This window comes from Linepithema humile, chromosome 1 (genome assembly GCF_040581485.1).
Source record: "Linepithema humile isolate Giens D197 chromosome 1, Lhum_UNIL_v1.0, whole genome shotgun sequence".
Classification (NCBI taxonomy): Eukaryota; Metazoa; Arthropoda; class Insecta; order Hymenoptera; family Formicidae; genus Linepithema; species Linepithema humile.
The window spans coordinates 21342384-21368420 of record NC_090128.1 but is presented as its reverse complement, the minus strand read 5'-3'; the positions used below and the strand labels follow the sequence as shown (position 1 = coordinate 21368420).

The window sequence follows — 26037 nt, the reverse complement described above, 5'->3', positions numbered from 1 at the left end:
TGCAGATGAAACGAAATTCTTAGAAGGCGACAGAGAGTGAGAGAGAGACACCGGATCAGACAGCCACGCAAAAGACACGCAGTCAGAACTAAGAGGGAAAGGGAGGAAAGTGTGAATCGCGCGAGATACAGAAAGATGGAGGGATGAACGCGAATGAGGGAGAGAAAGGGAGAGAGAATGAGGTCACGCAGCCGGGAAAAGTTGAACGTGAAAATCGGGACTAGTGCACTGATCTCGGCCTCTCGTGCTTTTTATTGTGTTTCCAGTGATACGTCAGGCCGGCCTAAACGCTCGCAATCGTACCTAGCAAAACTCACCGCAACCTCGACACGAAATAAGAGAGAGAATGAAAGAAACATAGAGAGAGCTAGAGAGGTAGAAAGAAAGAAAGAGCGCGAGCGAGAAAACGAGGGAGATGAGACTCGGGATTAGAAGTTGACGAGGACTGGTCAGGACATCGTTGCAACCAGCGCAGATCTTTTCCTATCAAAGTTTTCTCAAAGAGAGAGAGAGAGAGAGAGAGAGAGAGAGAGAAAATTTCTCGAATAATGAAATTTCGCGAATTTTGCGAGAGACTCTATGAATACGAGACGGGTTGTTAGGATAATTCGGGGTGTGCTAGTTCGGTTGTCGTCTAACTCATCGATAGTGCAATATATTACGTACACAGGCAGACGCGCGTATCGTGTTCCGCTACGTGTTTCGAGAACGTATAAAAAATTATATTTGACGCGAGACTGTCGCGTTACTGCAGAGAAAGATCTCCACTCGTAAGTTCCGAGGAGTAGAATTTATTTTTGAACCAAGTTGCATTGAGGGGAAAGACCCGCCGTGTGCTCTGAATCGCGACGCACTTTAAAAAATGTGGAAGCGATAAATCGAAATTCGTAGAAATGGTAGGAAATGTCGAGAATAATTTTTGGATAACGCGAGAAAACTCGCGGCAGTTTCACTTTTGCGGAAAGTATCGGCAAAAAATTTCGTTCGAGAGTAATTTCTTTTACTACAACTTATACCGGTTTACACCTTGAAGAATACATCTACACTGGAAGAAATAGAAGACTTGCAGTGACCGTAGAGGAACGCGATTCATGATAACGATTACGTCATGAAGAGATTGCATATTTACATTCGTCTCACGCGAATCAAGCTTTCGAATCTTTCAGATTCTCTATCGAATTTTGTGTATTGACGATATATACTGAAAAAAAAGCGGAGGACTCTTCGCCTATGCGGCTATTATTCCCTCCAAGAAGACGTTCTCGCCTTTGTGCTCTTCCTTTAGGATTAGATCTCGTTAAGTGTGCAATAAAATTTTGATATTGGGACTTTTTTTTAGATTGTAGAGAGAAAGAGAGGGAGGGAAGAAAAAGAAACGTTAGATAGGTTGTTTATTACGTAGATAATAAAAGTTGGTGGCAGCAAGCAATAAGTTAATTCTATAATTAATCAATCATACGAGTGTGTTTCAGAGCGCTAAGGAGCGCGAACCATTGCTTGTAACAACCAATTATTTTAGTCGAATTGAGAATTCGAACAGGGTCTTGAAATTACTCGTACGGGTAGCATCTGTGCTATTTTTATTTCTCACGTCTGAAACAATGGAAATCGCTAACAAAGCTATACGAATCTTCCGTTTCGTACATAAATTAGTTATTTGACACGCACCCTACGCATTCGCGCGATTTCACGTCGCTCTTTACATGGCTTTCGATACTTCAGTCTTAGAGGGACTTAAAAACAACTCTTCCCATACACAATTTTTACACACACACACACTTCATACATATAATATATATACGTATAAGTTGATAGAAAGAGAGCAGCGTTAGTGTGTATTCTATAATTGGAAAAGTTGGAGAGAATTAGGAGGATAGATACTTTTCGTGACATGCATGACTGCATGTAGAATTTCAAACATGAGAGCCTCCGAAACGAAAAATGTAAAAATTTTTTTAGATGATATATAAGTATGCCTTCTGACAGATCGCAAACGACAATTCGTACAAAAATGTTTACAATTCGTGGCGAATAATTTAATTAAAACATTAAAAATTTTGAATAATACTATTTTCAGAGGCCCACGTGTGTACTGGTTTGATAAAGTAGTGCGTGTGTGTGTCTTTATCTGTTGATGTTTGACTTGAGAGATGATTGTTTGGGATATTTGAATGGTTAAGCGAAGGATCACGAAAGATGGAGAGAAAGAGAGTGAGAGAAGAGAGTGAATGATCAAAATTTCATTGTAGCTCGTTTTGCAAAGTTCAAAATTTCGCGTAGACAGTAGACTAGACGCCAGTGCGTTGCATTGGTGAAATCGAAAGGACACTTTTTCATTTATTTGATTATCTACGATAAAATAATATCTAAGTAATCGCAGAGATATTAAATAAAATAATATCTAAATAGCGAGTTTTATAGATAAAATCGAGAATAAATAATCAAATCCTTTCGAATGTGAATAACGAGAAATGATATCACAAGTAATGTACGAAAAAAAAGGGGAAAATGTGTCGAATTTCGCTTTCAATTGAAATCGAAAAATAAATTGAAATACAAAGTCTTACACGGTTGAGTATGCGTTCAAGACTCGAGACACTTTCTATTTCTCGTTTTCACGTTACACAGTCAATGCAACGTTCCGAGCTTGGAGAAGGTTTGGCATACCTGCTGTGCGGGTAAACTCAACGTTCTCTTTGCGCGAAGCGTGACAAAGTAAATTTTCTTTTACCGGGTCGAGGCGAGGCTTAGCGACCAATGACACGCTATTTTGTCGCCATCCTGCAGGGGATAAAGACAGAGGGATAAAAATCAATTTCAAAACAAAAAACAAACAATCGAAAAACATGACGCAGGGCAAGGCATTGGCTGGGGGGCCAGGCGCGGCAGGATGGATGCATCAACGCGAAGCGGTGCCCGATTTTCCGCCCCTCCACGATTCAGCGGATTCCGATTCTGACCGAGAAAACGAAAAGCGACCGCGTGTTTAAGACTTACATTTATTTTTCTTCTGCCTTTCTTTCGAAATATAAAAAGCACGCGCGCGCGACATTAGGCAAGAAAAATTTGTGCGAACGATGCGTGTAGAGAAGAGCGAGCTGGAGCGAGCGAGCGAGAAACGAGAATCACACATCGAAATAACACACATACACACAATAAAACACATCACAATGCCACAAATTAGTTTGTGAGTATCCCAGAAAAGTAGCGTTTATTTTGAAGCAACTTATTTCTCATTTGGTTGTATCACAAGAAAAAGGATACGTGTAAAAGGATACATAGGCCGTCCAAGTAATAATCCGTTGTAAAAGAGAGGTGGACGACAAATCTAGAATTAAAAATAACGATATAACTATTTGTCTAATTACTGTTTATTATTAACAAATGTATACGTGAGCAAGATCGATGCGAAGAATCAGTCGCAGGACGATAAAATTGTGTCCCCTTCACGTATCCTTGATATCCGGTTTTGCCTTACCGAGTAATTTTAGCGAGAAACTGCGCAAAGCGGATGAGCAAGATGAACGGAAAAGACGAAAGTATAGGTAGGTCAGTGTGCTCTCCTTATGGCGGAAGTTTGTTTCTCTGAAGACAATAGGTTGACGTGCACGCGTGCGTCTAGCTTAGGGAGAAAGCGTATAAAAATCAGTCACACATTTATCTGTCACAAATTGACAAGCACATGTTTTCCAAACTTCTCAAAAACTGAACAAAGCCAAATTTTTATATATAATCAGAGATTATATGCTATTGATCTTATCAGGAATATATTTTTTTATTTTATAAAATGATTTATGTATTATATATATATATATAATATAATTATTAATGTATTTAATTTTTTTTTATAAAATTAAAGTTTTTTCAATTTTAAAAACATTTTTTTAAAAAAACTTTAATTTTTATATAAAAAAGAAAAATAAATATATTAATTTATTATTATTATTTATTATTATTAAAATAATATATCTATATTTATTATATAATAAAATAGATATATTATTTTTGAAATTTTATGTATCTTTAAAAGGAACACGTATTGAAAATTGACAATTTTGTGTTACTTTTTTCACAATATTATTGTAATTTTTTAAAATATTATCTTTAAGATAAGTCTCTAAAACTTTCTTTGCGTTTTGAAAACACTGTGATGGCGGAATCTGTGAGGATTCGTCTTCCTCCATTTTTCGAAATTACACACATACACACACACACACATACACACGACTCTTCTCCCCATGCGAATTCTCTACAATGCGAATTTATGTTCTTGCCTTGTTATTCGATATGTTAACCCTTTTTATGTAATGCTGACGAATGTCTCCCTATGTTCAATTACACTTCAAGTATCCTCAGATTCTTTAGTTTTATAAGTTATTTAGGTTCGAAATTTTATACAATAATAATTTAATACGTCGCACCAAAAGGTTCAAACTGATTAGAAAAATAAAAATCAATGTTTTACTTCAATTGTAAATAGATTTGTAATGATTTGCTAATAAAAATTAAAATCCACTTTAAATGTGCAATAATTGCATATTTTGTATTTGTGTATTTGTCCAGCGTATTTAAAATAACGCTATTGTAGAAAAGTTGATTTCATCTGCTAAGTTGAACCTGTTGGCCCACTTTTAATCGCTCAGATTTTAATTTCCCCATTGTAGAAAATTATCCAAGGACATGATGTGTTAGAAAGTTGATATGCATGATTGTACCCGCGGCCGAATTCGGAAACACAAATCACTTTCTGTCTCTCCTCTTGCCCCCCCCCCCTTGTAATTATGCTATCGAGCACGAAATCTTATTAAAATTTGTTCACCACGACTCTTTTTTTCCATTTTTGTTTATTTCATCACCCGATACACATCATATACATGACCCACGAAATACATGATTGCGCCTGTCTACCCTTAGTTGGTCGTACGTACGTAGGTACATATGTATTGTGTATACGTATACATGTGTATAAAAATATATATATTATATATATATCTATACTTTCGTATCTGTATAACTCGCACGCCACTTTATGTGGTGAAAAAGAGATCTCTTGTTATAACGAACCGAGCAGAGGACATGAGGATTGCGTTTCGAAAAGAAAAAAAAAAAAAAAAAAAGATATTCTCTCACCGGACACGCGCGCGTGTACACAGTCGCTCGAAAATGTTTCTCAACAAATCAAGACAACACTCTCTTGTATTATATTTAAACAAAATAGTCCGCTCACCGTGGAAACGTGTGACGTTGTTTCGCGTGTTATACGATCAGATCGGAATCGTTGCGAATATTTCGATGACGGTTCCTCTTGCAAATCTTCTCGGACGATGTTTTCACTGTGATGATGATTTTGCCACTGTGGATTCGCGTGCGTACACGGTCGGATGCTGTTTGCTTTCAGGAGCTGTCACCTTGAAATCCTTAGGAGAAACGCAGGAAGAACGCATACTGACAAACTTGTCGAGAGAGAGAGAGAGAGAGAGAGAGAGAGAGAGAACGAGTAAAAGAGAGAATGAAAGAATGAACGCAAGGAGAGAACAAAACAGAAAAGAATACGATAAAGGCCGCATTTGTTATCGCGATAACGCTCGCGCAATCCGATCACCTCACTATCTGTGATCCGAGGCTCGCCTTTGAACGGCGAGTAATACGAACTAAAAATCGATATTAAGCTATTAAGGTAACGCGCTCGTGTCTGGAAGCACTCATGTTCTCGCCAATCGGGTAGAATTCATCCATCCAGCGCCTCTCGAGTATTATTTCGCCCAAATTATGAAGTCTTTGACAAAGATTATCGAGCACGAACTTCCTGAGTTCATTCGTGCGCGACGCGTTTGTTTCTTTTAATTTATCTTGTTGTATAAATTGATCACATTGATGTCGATTGGATTCAAGATTGGAATCAAAGTGAATCTCTTCTCATTGGATTTTAAAAATATAGTCGGACAAAGCGTATCTTGTCGATAGCATTAATATTTTGGTGTTTGTAAACGTTTCGCGGCAAAAAGTTGTATTCTAAAATCAACACGTGGAATGTTGTTAAAATGACTTGCGAAAGAGACAATTCATCGCACAGCGATGTTCTCCAATGCAATTTTCTCCAACGTGTAACGCACTTCGAATTTGAATCGAAAACTCTTACCGACACGAATGCTTCCAGCCATCGACGATTATGTTTTCCCCTTTCCCCTCTCAGCGATACATCAAGAGAGCAAAAAAGATATATAGCAAAACGGAATGATATATAGCAGACGCATTGAGAGAAAAGAAGGTGCGAGAATGAACAAGAGAGAGAGAGAGAAAGAGAGAGAGACAGAAGCAATGGTCTTGCGACACAACACTAATGTATACGATTTTTCAACACGAAAATATTATATATTGTAGCTATATATATATATAAAAGTATATATAAAAGAGGATAGTATATAGGCAACCATAACGGCTAAGTGCATAATTGTAATAACGATGGTAATTAGTATGACGAAGATTATATTATTATTAGTTATTGGTTTATTATTATTATTGCCATTATTATTATTATTAATATTATTATTATTATTGATATTATCATTATGACTATTATTATTGGCGGTTCTCGCATTGTGATAATCGCAGTCTAATTGTATCATTATGACAATGACAAGTAACGCTGCTATGGGTTATTAAAGTTTATTACGTCAATTTGTAGACGTACTTTTCTTTTTTCTTAAAATGTTCACACCTTTGGTCGAAGACATGATTGACTTTTTTGCGTACCTCGATTAGTTACTGTAATGAATTGCACTGATTTATTACCTAGCACGTAGGTAAATGAGGCAAAAAAGGATATCCCATTCATTGTATAAACAAAATTGAGGCGAAGATGAAAGGCGAAACGAGTATCCTCCAAACGATTAGGTGGTTAAACTCTGTTGTTAAATAATATGTCGCGAGCGAATCGCTCGGCTAAAGATCGGCTGCCGAATGCAATTTTTTCCACATTTTTGTATTCTTCATAATCATCTTCGTGATCAAGTGTTACATATTTCGCGGTACAGTACGAGCTATTAAAGTACTCATTAACGTTCATGTACAGTAAATTTTCAGCCTCAAAGTCGTACAATTTTCATGCTATATTGATAACGAAATATTGCAAAAATTGATTAATTAAAATACCTATTTTTGCTATTTAACTTTTGTGTGCAAACAACATAAAGTAATATAATCAATTTTATATATCAATCGCATATAATTCCAGATAATTTCAAATTAATTGGCGATTGTATAAACATTAATAGCTATTTAAACGGCCATAAGCAATCAATCATGATAATCGTCCAAAATCTTGCAATCTCAACGGTTACGCTATCTTTAGCCGAATACTTCGCCGATTGTGCGACCAGTACAAGTGCGTTCCGGCACAGCTAGTATACGAGAAAAGCGCGCCCGAAGTTTGCTGTGAGAGCGCCTTTGGGCGTCCCTTATAGGCTCTACCTAACATTTAATAAATGAAACGAGAACAAAAATAAAGAAAAACTAAAAAAAATAAATACAGATCGATAATACCGATGTGCGAACGAACGAGAGAATGAGAGAGAGAGAAAGAGAGAGAAAGAGAGAGAGAGAGAGAGAGAGAGAGAGAGAGAGAGAGAGAGAGAGAGAGAGAGAGAGAGAGAGAGAGAGAGAGAGAGAGAGAGAGAGAGTGATGAGAAAGAAATAACGTTTAACGTATTTACGGATACGCGATATAAGATAATTATTATATATTTATATCCTTCGCGCGCTCTCCCGTGCCCCGGTTTCCTGTTTCTCCACAACCTTTCCTCTTATCATCCATCATCCTTCTCTCCGATCTTTCCGATTTCTGTTTACACGATAACGGAAAGAAAAAAGGCAAAATATAAAACTAATAACGCCGGTGATTGAGTCGTTTGTTCGACGTGCACGCTAATAAACGCTGATTGTTAAATACTGCATTTATGTTCTTTCGCCTCTCGGAGTCTCATCGGTGTCACGACGTTAACTGTCGTCGCGCTTTAAAAGAAAGAAAAACAAAAAAAAAAGAAAAAAAAACCCTCCCCTGTCTGCCCGACTCGACCAATTTGCCCGATGAAATTGTGCGCCACAGAGACGATGATATTTTTGGATTGATTTCTTCGTGTTTCAACGAGCGCACACGCGCCTCTCCCCCTGCATCGGAGACGCGCAACGTCTCATCGCCTATTTCGTATCACGCATGATGATCTCAGAGTGTAACGTCCGTGTGTGCGGGAGACGATCGTCGACGTTGTGGCCCGAAAGACGACTATACCACAGAAATCATTGTATCGATTCGAAACATTATAATAAACTTAATAAAAGGATCGAAAATAATGTACGTATTGTTCATTCTTTTCATCTCCCACTCGCATCCCGATGGATCTTGTTTGGTCATCACAACTCCAAATTGTATTGTAATTGTTCTTTATTATAATATCAATAGTAATATAATAATAATCGTAATATTAATAATCTACAGTGTACATCATTATTATCATTATTATTATCCGTATTTCCCATAAACGTACATCAACTCTGAATTGGAAAGTGCGTAAAACGTATATAATAATATGTTACATCAAAGACGAATCGCGTCGTTTATAAACCGGTCTATACATACATTACAGCTCGATTAATACTTCTGTTCAACTTTAACGCTAATCTTAAAATTCTCTTTCCTGCCATATTCCATCGTATATATGTATATATCACTGTTCGAATTCTCGGGCGGACCTATATTCATTTTACAATAATATCGTGTGAAAAAATCTTACAAAACAAACCGTTTAACAACGAACAAATAAGATGATAATAAGGAAACGAAAGCGGTGATACTCGTATTTATACAAATTGCATGTATAACTCCAACCCGAATTCTCAATTACATTAAATATGTGCAAGAATCAAAGACGTGCCTATTGTAACACGTTGACGTATTTTTCTATAACAACTATCAGCAGGTTTTCGACAAGAGCTTATTATTGATCGACTGCGTACTAATGACAATACTGATCATAATAAACTGCCATTCATCACAAATAGAGCAGTTCTGGTTGCTTTCTGCGAGAACATAGTGTGTTTATGGAGTTTTTGTCTTGTATTTAAAAAAAAAAAAAACAAGAAAATTTTAATATAAATAATTCCGATGTGACAATAGGACAAGCTTACGAAAACTACATTTAGAGTATGTACAAATCTTTCACGTATATTCACACACATATATAACATATGTACCTAGGGCACATTTAATTCGTATGTCACAAATATAAAATGTATTACGAGTGTCATAATTTACAAAAATCTATATCTATAAACCAGCCTGTTCTAGTTGTGGTCAATGGCAATGGAATAACCACTTGCTAGAAATATGCTACATTCCGAAAGATTTTGTCGAAAATTTCGAGTTTCTTATTTCAGAAATTTATGGGAAATTTACTAGCGAGAAAAATCGAGATGAGCCAAAGGTAATGTTTTTCTTTCTAGAATCATATCCGCCGCAAACGATTAATGGTATCCATTATGATAGGACGAAGCGTACAGTGATGATAACTTGAGCCAAGCAAGAATCGAAACCGTATAATCTCGACGAGTTCAATTTCTAAAAAAGAAATTTGCGTTTTTTTTTGTTTTTGTATCCAAGTGTGAACTCCGCAAAATTATACCGGTATCAATCTTTGAAGTAAAAACATTCTAGCTAAGAATAGAAAGAATAGTTTTAGCGCTTTCGCGTGTGCGCTAAAATATCTTTACTGAAACGTGTAAGTATTCATAGATACTTAATTTTTACAATATCTCGACGTACACGGAAAAGCACTACAACCAACTCGTGTATCCTTCGCCAGGATGCTCTTCACGCATCCGTATATTATCAGCTTTCACAACCTTCTAGAACTATCAAATACCTCGCGGAAATAGACACCGACAGACAAATCTTACATCTAACGCGATTGAACCAGTGAAAACGCAATACAAACGCTCTTCATCACTCTTCGCACTATCCACGTTGATGGCAGTTGCTTATTATTGATGTATCAATGTTATATCGTAGTAGTCCGACATCTAACAATATTTCTATTATACACTTTTCGTTAACGTGATTCTCCCCGTCGTCGATAAAATTTTCATATCCCTAACACTTCGGATTTTATCGGCGCTGCAATATTCCTTCTTTCCCGGCATATAAAATCAGACTTAGAATTACAGCACATGCCGAGGCCGATGTTGTAACAAATTCTGCGATAGTTAAGCTACAATTAGCGCTACAATCCTCGCTCTATCATCGTACGTCTACAAGACACTCTTTTTAATGAAGGACCACGATTGATCGTAACTTAAATAGATCTGGCTGTAAGTTGCAAGTAAACACTTCTTTACATCTCACTCGCATAATTCAAACAGTTCGCAGAACTTGAATTTTCGCACGATATCAAATCCGGTACCGATGACAATACTTACAAGCTAAGCGAATATATAATAAAGGGAATGCACTCGCGCACTTTTCCTAGCGACAATTAACCCAATCTACGCAATTACGCAAATGCACAGGTAACCATTCGATGGGAATATGCATTTCTAAAAATGGATATCAATGTATAGCTTCCAAATAAATTCGTTGCACTGCGCATAAAACATTCCGCAAAAATTCATTAAACAAAAGCACATTTTCTTACCAAAAAAATGAGCAATGGAAGCTTTTGGTTGACAAATTAGGATTATATATTCGAATTTAACTAGCAGCACCATTCCGCCATTGTTACCTTCCATTGTACGGAAATATTATTCCAAATTTTTTTTTTTCGTTTTCAATGCGGTTCTTAATTAGATATTATAAATATAATTATGAAACAAACTCAAACAAAATTAATTTTTTATATCCTTCGGCTATACACAATCTTTCCAAAAAGACTGTGAGCAATATGTCATCACGGAATTGCCGTCACGTTTCATACAGAAACAAAACGCACACGATTGCAGAAAATCTCCTAATTTGAATGACAAATTATTTGCATAAACAATCGCATGAATTATCGCGGAGGATATCTGCTGGATGGTATGTTCTTCACCGAACGATCCTTCATGTCACTCGGGTTAAACATCATTGGTCCCTGAAAATTATTCTCAATCTGAAGTATACAGTTAGTATTTTGTATGTGCTGTGTACAAAAAATTTATAATATTGTGCAATAATATACTAGAGATAAAGATAAGTTTCCTAATCTTTGGGCTTTCAAATTCCTATTTTAGAATCAATAATTCATATTAGTGTACATAGTATGAAAGCAGTAAGGGGATGCAATTTTTCAATCCTTTCATTATTTTTCATTAAAAATATGCAATTTGCATTTGCGCTTTACAGCATTAGAAGATATAATCTATATTAAAACAATTATATTTAATGTAATTCACGGATAACATAACAGAGATACAAATAATTGATTGATGATTAAACTTATTGTTATTTATATAATCTGAGAGAGAACCGGAGCCCGAACCCAATATATATATCCTTCACCAAGCTTTCCCACGATTCTAGAATTACGATTAATGACCTCATGAAGATGATTGACAGTGATTGATAAGCATAAGCCGTTTTTAGTAACAAAAGCAGCATCGAATTATGATGAAAAATTTTACTTGGCATATAAATATAAACTCATTAGTTTAAAAAGATTATACTGACACAATCTTCTGTGTACCATAGCGCATATTTCGCAGTAATAATTTGGAAAAGTGGTCATCTTGCAAATGAAGAGAAAGTTACTGCTTCTAGATTACCTTGTTCCGTTGAAGTAGCCGCGGATCCCTTATTGTGTAGCTCTGCACCTCTCGTGATAACGAGCTGGTCGAGCTCCAGCGAGAGAGCTATATGCCATATACAACACAATGTTGTCTCACTAACAAATATTCGCCAAGTCATTGTAATTAGTTTCATCGTGTACTTTCAGGAATAATACCGATTTACATAATCGCATTATTTTCACGCTTTTCAGAACATAGAGTTTTTAATGATCTTATTTAAAGTACAAAAGCCACTTTCTAAGCATACACAATGTGAAAATCGGTATTATGCGACTTGTGTTCCTGTGTACTATAGCGTTACATTTTAAGAAACTAAAAGAAACACGTCTTTTAGACTTTGATTATGATGTAAGTATACAAATGGTTAATGAAACATTTTCCAATGGTAGCATTATGCAAAATCATTCACAGTCACAATCAAAAAAGCCTACTTCATATCTGTTATTAGTTCTTTCTGCATATTACGCTCATAAAATTAATAACAAAATATGCAACCAACATGCGAGCAAATTAGGTTCGTTATCCATTTATCAAATGTTAATTGCTAGCACTTGTGAAATATAACATGATTAGTGTTTATTTTCTTGTGCAAGAAAGCTTCACATATAAAAATATATACATTTTAGCAAGCGGTGAGTAAGAAAGCGTGCGTATAAAACACCAATAAATAATGACATGTAAAATTAATAAAATGAATCCTTACTATCAGCAATAATTATTATTTGGCTACATCATTCTGCTTCCCCGACTGCTTGCATAAAGAAACATAAAAAGAATGGTAAGGTTAAACACAGATACATAGAGGAAAAAACATTTTTAGCAAAGTAGAAATCTAATAAGGTATGTCACTGTCATTAAAATATAATATAGAAAGCAATGGAGGTGTATGTTCAATAATGCTATCAATAACAATGATTATTTTTGCCATTATCTCGTTTCTTTAAATAGGAAGGGATTTGCACAGTGCTGGAGCAATCTAATCCATTAATTTAAACATCTTGGAGGAATAACTTGTAAAAACCTAGGCAAATTGATCTCCTATAAATATGCAATAATTATAGAAGAAAGTAAATATGATTGATTCGAAAAGATTATATGTAGAAGAAACTAGATGATGTGAAATTAGACAATGAATATAAAATGTACAAATTGTTCATTACAATGATTGTGAAAAAGGGGACGCATAGAGAAATATATAGTTTTGTTAACATTACAGTTCCAGAAACACGCCGACAGAAAATCTAAGCTGCATACCAGCAAACTGCAGCCAGAACACAAGGGTAACAACAAAGGGGAACATTTATATGAAACTGTTAATGTATGTACGTGGCAGTAATGTGTAGAATTGTAAATATAATTTACAATTATACGATTCTTTGAAAAATCATGTAACAGGATCATAAAGCACTTACTGTTTGTGGTGTATTCTCCGCGACATTTCCAGATGATGGTGTTGCTGCCGATGTCAGGAAATCCATGGGAGCATTTGGATCAGTAACTGCCATAATAAAAGTAATTCATTACTTTCTAGTGAACTATTTTCAATATTATAATCTTCAGCTATACTTTAGGCAATGCTAGCTCTAAGTATTACACTTGCAAATGTACCGAGAAAAATAAAGTTGGGAATTTAAAAAATAAATTTGCGCGAATAAAGTCAAAGGGAATTAACACAAGAGAACAATTGAAGTGGCGTGACTTACTTGGCGCGGGGACGAATAACTGCGGGGACGAAGTAGCCATAGGTACAAGCGGTGATGTCATGGGAGTAAGCATGTTGGACGATGCCGTGTTACTTTTGGATCCGCCAGGATTCATTACATCTACGTAATTGGCACGCATATTTCTACCCTTTGGCAGTTTGAACATGTTGCTACCAGTAAGCAATTTCGAGGTATCCATCGTCGGTGCGTCTTCACTGTGTGTGCTGACCGGTGGTGCCGGTTGTGAAACGCGTTCTATCGCCGGCGCCCGAAAATTCATATCGGTAGTTTTTGGCGGTGGTGCCAATGTGCCAGCACCGCCATCGCCGTCCTCATCCTTATTCATCCACTTCTTGGCAACAGGATCCCAAACAATCTGCAATACAAGACAGCACAAATGATGTAATGCTATACAAGCACAACAATATTCTATTTCTATATTGTGCTGCTAATTAGAAATCTTATATTTTTAACAAAGAAATAGTCTAGAAATGTTAAAATGTACATTTTATTCATTTTTATGCTTTGGAATCTTATATCATGAGATATAAGAAAAATGCCTTATAACGTTATATCATAACATTTGATAGGTTAAAACTTTAGAATGTACATTTTCTTTACTGCGATGCATTGAAATCTTATATTTCAAAGAAAGAAATGGTCTAGAATGGTTCTAGTATGTATAAAAAATATCTATCTTTTATTATTATAATATTAAAATCAACACTAAGACACTAAAATTTCACATAAAATGTGTTTGAGAAATAAATATTATAAAACAAAGATATAATCAATATCTCAATTTAATTCAATTAACATAGTCATTATTTATTTTAATAAATAATGAAAAAATTAATACAAGTATTTATTATATATTTTTCTTTTTTCAAGAAATGCACACGCTCTTGTGTAACTACTATTGATCAAACAAGTATTATAAACTTGAAAGTTTGTTACTGCATAATACAAAGCTTCAATCCAATCTAAGAAATAAATTAAAATTAAATGAAAATGAGAAAAAAAGAGGAAAAGCAAAAGAAGAAATGCAAAGGTTTGTTAACTGTAATGTATGTCTGTGTATGTTTGTGTTCATATGTTAGAAAAATCTAGTTAACAAAACATATTAGTAGCGATTCGTTAGTCGTTATTAACGATTTTAATAATCAATAAATCCCGTCTTATACTGGCCTGTTTACTGTCCGTCTTAGAATTATTGTGGTAACCGTAAGTAGCATTATCACTTGTAATTTTTCTTTTTTTCTCATTTTATTTGTGATATTACCAAAAGTATCCGTGCAAGCCCTTAACGACATAAAACATATAAAAGCGTCTATTGCAACTTTCTAGTAAGTCAGAAAAAGATACAGTGCAAAATACTTACCGTTGGGTTGCTATCGTCTGGTAATATCATTTGATTTTTCGGCTTTGGCGCAAGTTTACTAAACAAACCACCGAACCAAGAGCCGCCACTGTTAGCAGGTTTCTTTTCAGTCGTTTTCTCGGTTTTCTTTGCTTCCCCAGTTTTAGAGTTCGATCTTGGTGTTTCAAGCGCATCCAACTCTTCCAATGGATCATACTGCTTACCCGTCGACGGTGTCATAGAGATTGTTTGCCGCACAGGCTGAAATAAAATATACGATTGATCATCGCAAACTTGCTCCAGCAAAGTTTATCACTATTTACTGTAACAATGCGAGTTCGCCTAGCGAGTAAGCCATTTAAGAGCTTGAGCGTTCTCTATTTGAAACACTTATAAAATATATGCGATACTCACAAATTACAGTAAAAAATGAAAAACTTTGCTTACCGTATTTATCTCAAACATGATGTCATTCTATGATGATATATTAATGTTCAAAATGTGAAAGAGAGAGAGATAAAATAATCCATATTAGAAAAAACAAAATGTAGAAAATGCAGATAAATTGCATGCAGGATGCTAAAGAAAAAGATACACTTGGAGAGCATGTAATATTCATTAAAATGAATAAAAGATGCTTAATCAATACAGAACGAAAAATTGATCTCGTTTCGAATTAGAAAAACAACCTAGTCATTTATATTACTAAAAGTAATTAACTCTGACGTATTTTTTGCTCTATATTGATGAAGTATTTTTTTACTCGTTTCAATGAGTATTGCAGCTTAATGCAAATCTTTCTTAATATCCCATAATAAGAGAACGTATTTATAATTTTAAGAAGTTCAAGAAAGTACATTACATGAATAAAACTTTATTATGCGCTTTTGACCAACAGTAATAACACGTCTATCGTACATCTAATAGCACTTAAAATAATATTAAAACATTATACAATACTGTAATTTATATAGCACCAAAAATTTTTTTCATATTTCTACTTAGTATAATTATAGCATATATGAAATCGTTAGAATCTGAACATTTTTCATATGCCGATATTTAAAAATTGGAGATTTAAAATAGTGTACAAATGGAACAATCGAGTGTTTATTATAAATCTGTTGATAATTTTCCCACTTTTCATTTTATTAACATTTACGCACTTATGCACAATCACATTTTCCAAATAAAAATCCTCTTCTGTTATTTTTTTTATCTAAATGAAAAAATTCTAACGCAAAGCTACATACAGTTGCACCTTAGATTATTTTTTAGTCGTAGTTTATAGGAATATCAATGTCGTAAGTCAAAGATATGCTTTTCTTAACAAAAGTCTCTCCTGTTAGACGGTTTCTATTTTGAAGTGGTAGATCAATTGGATACGTGCCACCGAAGACTAATGGCTTATATTTGGATGATTCGGAAATATTCTGCCCGGTATCATTCGACCATGCGTCTACCGTATCACAAATCACATCCTTCCTACGAATATGCGGAGCTACTCTCATAACTTTTTTCTCCTCGAAATTACAATACTGTTTCAAAGTTTGCTCTTTGCTATAAGAAGTAACATTGCTCTTTTTGGTCTCTGAAGATAAATGTGATGCTATGAGAGACTCGAATTTCAACTTACTAAACTGAATATCTAGATCTGTAGTTTGAGACAAATTGTTTTCGTCCGACGTGCACGAAACCGTTTCTTCACTATCGTCCTCCGACGGATACTGTTTTTTCAATTTCTTACATTTTAGGAACACCGGTGGTTGCGAACATGGTGGTTTTAAAAATACGGGGTCCGTGCGTTGCGAATTTTTAACATCTTTCGAATGAATTTTGTCACTTTGTAGAATTTTCGGATAACTCGCGGTTAACTTCGGATATCTCTTACGAGAGTTTTGAACTTTAACTTCAGGATTACCGCTGGACAAATCAAAGAATGCGGATACACTATCAAGGGTATTGTCGTTAAATGCAGAAGCAATACACGGATTTGACTTTACAGGCACATTGCGGCGTCGTAACGAGCTAATACCGGCAACATTGGACGATCCTTCGAGATCAAGATTATTATCCGTAAGTCCGTAATTACTTACTTCAGGAGTGGGTGTTTTGTCTTCCCTTTCCGCCTGGTGTGCAAGCATCAAGAAACAGGTGAAAAATGTTAATTGTAATGCTTGAAGATAAATGATGTATGAAATTATGAGCTGAATGAGGAAAATGACATTTTCCTAACAAAATATATAAAAAAAAAAAAAAAAAAAATACACAAAGTAATATAATTTGTCTGTCTAAAAATGAATTACATGATGAATGAAAATGTGAGAGAAATGTTATATGATGAAATTTTTCTGTCAAAAAAAGACGTTTAATATACCTCATAATTCCATTTATCTTGCTGTTGCGAGCTATCAATTTCAGCCTGATCGCTGGTCAAGCCTGGTGTGGATTGTTGCTGCCAGTTAGATGGTGCTGGCTCATTTCTTCCATAATTTCCCTGATAAAACGATTGCTGATTCCAATAATCTTGCTGCTGCGGCGGCGGCTGCTGGTATTGAGAAGATTCGTCCATGTTTCTTATGTATTGTACGTTCGAGTCGTATGTATCTTGAATATTTGTCGGTAAAGATAGCGGCTGCCAATCCGATTGCAACTCGCTGGTATTGACTTCCATCACCGATGTAGGACCATTGTTATAGTCGGGTTGAGTAATAGTATATTGCTGTTGCGACATTGACGGCGGTAACAATTGTTGGTGTTGTTGGTGTTGTTGGTGTTGTTTCATTTCATGAACTTCCTGGTTTTCTATAATGGTACGAGCAGTATCATCGTGGGAATTGTATGTTTCATTTTCAACAATTTCTTCGTCCTATAACACATAGAATTATATTTAGTATAAATAAAGTACATCATATTTACTTTGTCATTAGAAATTTGCGTATAATTACTTGATATTTTCCAACTATCTCAGCCAATTTGTTAAGCCACATTAAATTCGCAGCCTCTTCAACAGCATCCTTAAAGACCGGATCGTGATACTTGATTCGATCGCCCAACACATAAACCGCTTTGATGAAAGCTTTCTTATATTTCAATGGGTCGTTCGCAATATTTGTTGCAATCTGTTCAATATACAACAGAGCCTTTTCAATTAATCCGCAGTCCACCATTTTCATTGTTAGATCGAATTTGAATGTTTGAAGATCTATTAATGTGAAGCCTGGATCACTGAGGTTTCGAGCATACTCGTAGATCTCCGTTAACATGACAGCTTCCGTTGTAAGGAATTCGGAGTACGGTTTATTATGATTTGCGCCGATTAGTATAAGCTTAACTCCGCTGGTTCCATAAGCCCCAAAATCAATTTGCGCAAGAATGTAACAGAAATGTGCAGCGTGGATGTCTCCTCTCGTAAACAACGTGTCCCCGAGAGTCGTTATTGACCGGCGATTGACTTCTGGATTCGCCGAAGTATTGGAGATAATCATAGCCAAGTGAGGCCGCCAATCGTCCCAACGTGGATCCGCAACGCACTATAAACCAAGAAAGCAAACGACTGTTATAACGAAGAAGTATGCATAATTTTATTACAGAACAAAAACGATTATATTAAATAGAATATAAGGCTCTGGTGATTTTTAAATCAAATATAATCAATAAGGAGCATAAAGAGCCAAAATGCTAGGTCTACGTACGAAGGTTATAATATATTCTTTAAGTGTTTACAGACGTTTCGGCCTGCCATCAGGCCTTCTTCAATGTACAATCAGATATAACAAAATAACGATATATTCGCAAAGATTACAAAAGAAAACGAAGTAGAAGACGTAATAGCAATCCTTTCTCGACCATATTGTAGTTCGTTAATCAAAAACGATTATTACCGTGACTATAGCAGGTACACGCCCAGAATGCAACTGGTACAGAGTCTGCAATGGATCATACGGTGGCAGACTGTTCGCGAAACGAGTCATCACAGAAGCGTGCGTGCGTTTGTCCAGTTTACTAGCCAGGAAGAGAGCGTGGCCCCAAAGTCCTTCATTCATCGCATACTCTGTTACAAGTAAGTGGAAATCAATTAATAATGTTGATAAATGTCGATTATATAATGTAGAAAACGAGTCTATCGTACCTAATGCTTCTTGAACACGCCCATAGAGGAGTGTATCTCTGAATTCATCTGTTATTTGCTCTGTGGTTTTTCGCAGCTTGGTTTCTGTTTTATCAGACAGCGTGGAAATGTCCTGAGTACTTCCGTCACCGCCTGTTGCTCCGGATCGTTGTGATATCTGTGATTCCCTGCGCCCTACATCTTGGGGTCTGAGTTTGTTTGTGTCGTAAGGATGAGCTTCCTTATTACGCAATAAGAGCCCAGCGATATCCACACCGACGACGTTCTGAATGAATTGAGTAGGAAATTAATATCTGTTTGAACAACGGCAGTTTTTTCTAAACTACTTCTCGAATAACAGGATATTTACCCCATTTTGTTGAATTAACATAATCATCAGTTCGTATAGCAGAATATATGACGCACGATCGACCATCTCTTCGTTCACCACTGCTTTCTTAATCTTATTTTCGCAATATTCTATGATAGTCTTCTTATGCGTTACGCCACTAAAAATGAAAAAAATTATCGTTATATATGTTATTCTTATTCTTGTATTCTTCATTAATCATATTACACACTTAATTAAAGGTCCCGGGTATAATCGTAAGTCGCGTGCAATAGAATCATGTGAGAGCAAATTATCTACGCGGATGATGTCCACTTTAGCTCTCTCGCCGTCAGCTGGATAACTTGGGTAAACGTGTATCAAAGATCCAATGGAGAAACAGCCTATGCATAAATTTCAAACTGACTTAGTAATATTAGACATTGATCGAAGTGTGTATAATATAAATTTGATTGCAAATACCATATGCATGAGATGTAGAATATTTGGTCGGTGTTAACCGAGCAGAAGCAATTGCCGAATCTTCCAGCAGTGATATATCACCCAATGTTCGCTTCTCGCCAGTGGTCCTGGAATAAACATATCGTTTCCTCATTACAAAGTGATAAATTAATTTTTAATAAGAGCACACACAATTGTAATAAAATAAGCATGTTCTACTTCAAATTGCACACAAGTTTAGCAAAAACAAAATTATGCACACACAAATTCTGTACATATTTACCACATCGCGTGATTACCGTTGTAATAAACCATTACTGTGAAATATTTCACAGTGTTAAGCAATTACTGCAATAATATACATTTAAGACTGTAACTAGTCATGAATAATTCTACGTGCATATTCTATGACATCTAGCCAACTATGTACGTATCGTTACAATCTTGAATAGAGTACCAAGAAGGGTAGAAGCTAAATCTCCGATATGTTTAGCTCAAGAGTTTTGAACCGAGAGGGAATTCTCGGTCTCACCTATTAAAATTGCGACAAGCCACACTGCGCTCCCGCAGACTGTCGGCCCGTCTGAAGAATCCAAAATGCGGAACATAGAGTGCCTTGTTTGGTGAATGGAAACATGCACGTGGGATTGGAAAAAATCTAACATACAACGAAGGTTAGAAGATCCATATGGAAGTGAGAAAATGAGTGTTCAAAGGTGTTAAAGCTCTTTTTTTAAACCGCTTCTTTATAATTAAAAAAAAAAAAGGAAACTTTAGGGCGCACCTGTCATCGCAGGAACTCCGACCGGAGTGAACACTGGCTCTATCCTCTGGATAATTGCTGACACCCCTGCCGATATGCTGTTGCTGCTGCTGGCTGGCGTAATATTTATGATACCACTCGGAATAGGCGGCAGGATTCGTTCGACGTAGATTTTCAAGGTACGCGTAATAATTGCTGCCGTAATGAGCGCTATAATCATACCCTCCGTATCCTGTAATTAAACGTATTTAATTTTATATAAAAAATACAATATTACTTATTGTAACATTACATATTTTATGTCGCAATGTACATACCATTGTATGCATAATAAGGATCCCTCGCACGCATGTAATATTCGCGATCTCTATCGTTGTAGGAAGATCTACTCGAAGGTCTGGAACTAATAATAGAGTTATATAAATGTTACATTGACGAGATTCGATCGTTTATTTTCGGAATACTCTGCACGAATCCTTTTAATAATAATATACCTTCTTCCATAGGGATCGTCGTAGTACGGATCTCTTCTGTACGGATCTCTAATATCGTAATCGTCGTATCTTCGAGGCCGTCTGTCGTCCCTCCTTCTCTCGCGATCCATATAATCCCTATCTCTAGTATCTCTGGGATCTCTGGGATACCGTGAATCGTAGGGATCTCTGGCATCTCGACGACGTGGATCGTCGCCTCTTCTACGATCCACGCCTACGTCCGGCCTTCGCCTGCCGTCCCGCTCGTCCAGATCCTCTTTTCCCCTGACTCTTCTATCCATGTCCTCTCTGGCATGCCGGTCCAAGTCGTCGCGGCTGTGATGCTTACGATCGTCATCCCGATACGAGACGTCCCGACGCTCGAAATCATCACGGGCGTTGTACTGGCGATCGTTGTCGGCTGCGCGCCGCCGATCGTAATAATAATCATCCTCGTACTCGCGATCGCGATCGTAATAGGCGTTCTTCCGATCGTATTCGTATCGTCTGCGATCGGGACTGCCCTCCCGTCGTCTCTCTCTACTCCCTTCCCGGCTGTTGCGAGATCCCTTGTCATCTTCGTCCTCGTAGGAATCCCGTCGGTTCGACGAGCCGGAAATACCCTGATTCTCGCTTTCCAAGGACGCGCCCACCGCTTCCTCGCGCTTAATTCGTGAATCGCTCGTCTGATCCTGTATCGCGGACATCGTCGGCAGAACTTCCGTGGGGGAGCCCGTAACTATTCTCCCGCCGGTCGTTCTGTCGTCCAGCAACGGCGTGACATCGTTGGAAGACGCTCCGCCTGGAATTTGCCTGAGCTCCGCGTCCGTCTGCTGCGCAGCTTCCTCGGATTCGTTGCCTCTACCGAGCACCTGGCGGATCTCGCTCGGCTCCAACATCATCGGAGACTGCAGCTGATACCTTTCTTCGCCCGACGGATCGTTTCGCGACTGTTGCGGCGGAAGAGAGCGCTCTCTACCCGAAGGATCGTTTCGTCGTTCTAGCGTTTCTGACTCGCCCCGCAACAGCAGAGGAGCGTTTCTCTCTTGCCCCGGAAGTACATCGCGACGTTCCGCTCTGTCGGGCACGTTTCTAACCTGCATACTCTGCTCTTGGCCCGAAGGATCGTTTCTCCTGGGATCGGACAGCCGTTGCCCGGTCGTCTGCACGTTGTGCTCTTGGCCCGTGGGATCGTTTCTGCGCGGATCTATGGAGCTCGATTGCCCTGGCACTTCGCGCAGGAAAGGAATATCATTAGGCACTTCGTCATTTTCGTCATCCTGGCTCGGCGGCGTCGGCTCGTGCTCCTGATGCGAATCCGTCAGCTCGCCGGTCTCCAGAAACGTATTTCTATCGTTCGAAGCGAACTCGTAGTTGTCCGGCATCTGTTCTTGTAGAGGCGGATGAGAGCGCATTTGCTGTTGCATCGACAACACTTGGATGTTATTTGCTTCCTCCCTCAAGTCCCGAATGTTCGTCGCCTCCTTGGGACTCGTGCTTGGCTTCGGATCATTGTCCAACGTTTCCTTATTTATGGAATCACGCGATCCATAAATGTCGCGCTTCTGCAACGCCGCAGGCGCAACAACCTCGACGTTCACGAAGTCGGACGTTTGCTGGATATTTTCATAGTTTTCCACATTTTGCCGAGGAGCGTTCCACTGCTTGGGCGTCGGGCGTATTTGATCATTCGCGTACCACGCGTCCATCTCCATTGATGTCTGCGATGCACCGTGATTGTACCATTGATCATATCCGCTTTGCGAGATGCTATCCGTTACCTTGGTAGCACCACTCTGATATGTATTCGGTATCAAATCCTGACCGACAACCGACTGACCGTCGACGGAGGGAGAGTTTTCCACGCTGTTTGATGTATAATTCGGAGGCAATACAGGCATATTTTCAGGAACAAGATTACTTCGAATGTTCGTCGCGTTAAAGTTAGCAGTCGAATGTTGAACTCTCTCATCTATGGAGCTCGAATGTATCTCTAAGAATTCACTCGAATGATCCGCGTGCTTCCCCGACTTGCTTCCAAGACTGAGTTGGCCAAAGCTGCTGGACAATTCTTCCGTCGCTGAAGAGACAAAAGTGTGATCGTTATCTTCGCCGGTAAGAACGTTTCTTCCAAAAGCATCGCTCTTCGATGATTCATCGGAGTTCAAATTATGGTCATCTCCAATGGACGACTTGATATCGCTTGATTTCCCATGATTAATCGAATCGTGAGATGACGCGGTGCTCACGACAGAAGCTGTCATCTGTTTTTCGTTCTCCTGCTGCTCATTGTTATTCGGCCTATGTACAATATTTTCCAAGGTCGTAGGTACAATCGGTGGCGCGGAAGTATAAGGAAACGCTGCGTGCGTTTGTTGTTGATCTACTTGCCTCTCGCTTGCGGCTAACTTAGTCTTATCATCTTGCAGCACGTTCTCCTTGAATGAATTGCTATCCATCTGTTGCAACCATTGATTCGCATGTATATCGCTCTGCACGTTAGGATGTCTCCAATCGTGCGGGGCGCTGATGTTGCCTGACTGCGACCAAGAATTAAATGAATCATCTATGTTATTCGTTTGTACTAGATGCGTCGACGGATGATGGATCATCGTGGTCTCACGATTTTGATTGTGCCACTGACTCGGTACAGTGTTCGATTTATTACTCGCTTCGGTAATATCTTGCTGTCGGTTAGCAGTCCAATTCAACGAATGGTCCTTGCTGATCCCTTCAACAGGCGCATTATATATTTGTGGTGGTTGCCTATACTGATTGCTCATATTGTCGACGTGCTGCTGCGTCTCCTTCGGCATATTTTGATCCTGCCAGTGACCCAACACTTCATTGTGATTCTGCCAGTTACGCTGTGCTGACAAATTCGCCGTTTCGTCTTGGTTCCAATTATTGTGTGACGTTACAGGTGGTAAATGCGTCGGTGATTGATCTTTCTGATTTTGTTGCGGCACAAGTCTCTGCTGCGTGTACATATTCTGCGACTGATGTTCACTCGGCCATTGAGCAGACTCGTATCCAGATTTCGTGACGTTTTGTCGAGGCGGCAAAGGATACTGTTGGTTTTGATTATGATTCGCATAAGGAGGGAACGAATCCGTGTAATTTGGAGCAGTCTGAAGAGTGGCCTCCGATCTAGGAGAGTTTCTATCTGACATCGAATTCTGATTAAGTACATCAGACGTATTGTCATTGAGGTTCTTGAAATAATGATCTTGCATAGAATTGGATATCAGTGGCCCTTGATTCTGATAAGAAGGTACGTAATGTTGCTGCTGCTGTTGCTGAGAATCTGATTGCTGATCCAAATTCCAATCCCAGGGATCCTTCCATGTATCGCTCATGTGTTTTGATTGATTCGCAACAGGGTGTTGCTGGGTGGTGTCGTTTGGAACATCCGATTGCGGTCTCGACATGGGCATCCACATATTTTGATTATGCATTCCATAAACAGCTGAATGATCTACCCGAGACCTTGTAGGTCTGGCTCTATAAGGATTCTAAAAATACATCACAACATTGTAGTTAGTAATTTATTTCAACATTTATATAATAATATTATTTATGATATATAAAATAGCTTAACATGAATACTTACATTCATGCTGCCTGTAAGATAGTATAGCTTGATTCACAGCAATTTTTGAAATCTGTAAATTAAAGAATTTTATAAATTTATATACATGTAAAATATATTTCCAAGAAAAATTTGATGGACATAATAGAAACAAAATAGTACAATATTTTCATCATTTATTACATCATTTTTTTCCTTGAATATTTTTATACCACTTGTATGATTAGCAAGTAATTACAGTGAAAATGATTTTTTCGTCATTACAAATTTTTTAGATTGCACTGCTAAACATGAATCTGCCAAGCCGCAAAAAAAGAATGATCGGAACACAAATGTTTAATCAACTGAATCCTATTTGCGCATATCCACAATCTCAGGAAACGCTTGTCACTGCGACGCTACGGCCTTAATGCAGACGAATGTGAATTATAAATGGATCATTAGAGTTGCAAGTCTTTTTGCGTGCGAAGAAATTTTCGAATCGGTCGCCGTGTTGCTTTCTTACAGATAAATATATGTTACGTGTGTCTGCAATACATTAAATACATAGAATGGTCTTGTTAAAAGGTGGTCGTACGATCTTTCGGCACGTATACGTGCGATAAGATCGTTCCGTTGTTCGGTAAAAGAGCGCTCTGAGCATGATAAAGATTGTCCGCGTGTGCATCCCACGCTGATGATAACGAAAGCGCAAAATCAACGTAATTATGTAACGGCGGACGTAAAAGAAGCGCTTTTTCGACGATCGCGAATATCGTCTAGGAAGTTCGAAATAGTCGTGGCTGAACCGAGCAAAGGCTACCAGCTGTGAAAGTTGGGAGACGATGACACGGCAAGGGGAATGAATCTGTACGCGTCCACTCACCCTGAACTATCGTCGCTCGCACTGCCGTCTCCACACGCCTGGTATGCGCATTATTGTTTTCCACCAAGCTGCTCTTAATTCTTTCGAACGAGACGGCGGAGCGAACGTGTCGTAGTCGTCGTCGTCAGTCGTCGTCGATGATCGCGCGCGCGCGCGGACATGAGCCTCACGAGCACACGGACATTTCAACGGGCACTGTACGCGAGAGTGGGAAAGGTAAATAGATAGAGAGAGATAAACGAGTTGAGCACGTCACGAATTTTTCCCCTCGAGCTACCTTTCCACGCGAGCAAAACCACAAATGTGTAACGCGCGGACGCAAGCTTTCGCAAACGTCAAAGCTGAGCCTCGACAGAGCGATCGCGAGATGGCGAACGCGGCGACGGCGGCTATTGAATGAATTATCGTCCACAAGTTTTTAATATTTAAAGCATAAAAACTGAATGTACTGTGTAGCGAATTTAAAGTTTAAACTGCAGAAAAAAATAAGATTTTTGTATGATGCCACAGAGGTTTTTTTGCATATGCACATTGAACTTTTTTCACCAGATGACCATCTTTAAAGG

At 38.0% G+C, this 26037-nt stretch overlaps 2 protein-coding genes across 8 annotated transcripts in view; one reads left to right on the top strand and one right to left on the bottom strand.

Moving 5' to 3' along the window:
• exd (extradenticle) overlaps positions 1–13203 on the top strand; it is a 62553-nt gene extending 49350 nt beyond the window's left edge. For 2 of the 7 annotated variants that reach the window (XM_067355855.1, XM_067355860.1), the window contains exon 8: positions 2856–7683. In XM_067355855.1, the coding sequence (XP_067211956.1) occupies positions 2856–2990 (135 nt within the window). In that variant the 3' untranslated portion in view covers positions 2991–7683. Of the gene's footprint in view, positions 1–5; positions 2218–2787; positions 7684–13030 lie in introns of those variants that run through there. The other 5 variants (XM_067355862.1, XM_067355876.1, XM_067355871.1 and 2 more) reach the window with 5 other exon arrangements.
• On the bottom strand, positions 8423–25787 carry Sec16 (Secretory 16). Its single transcript, XM_012362782.2, has 18 exons — positions 25472–25787; positions 24628–24679; positions 21036–24529; positions 20859–20944; positions 20563–20773; positions 19800–19906; positions 19570–19720; positions 19359–19497; positions 19010–19274; positions 18762–18931; positions 17826–18410; positions 17255–17746; positions 16974–17006; positions 14899–15138; positions 13518–13893; positions 13227–13312; positions 11791–11877; positions 8423–11120 (listed from the first exon to the last, which is right to left on the bottom strand). The coding sequence occupies exons 2-18, from the start codon at positions 24631–24633 to the stop codon at positions 11040–11042; spliced, it is 6609 nt and encodes a 2202-aa protein (XP_012218205.1). The 5' UTR covers positions 24634–24679; positions 25472–25787; the 3' UTR covers positions 8423–11039.
• Positions 25788–26037: the final 250 nt, after the last annotated feature.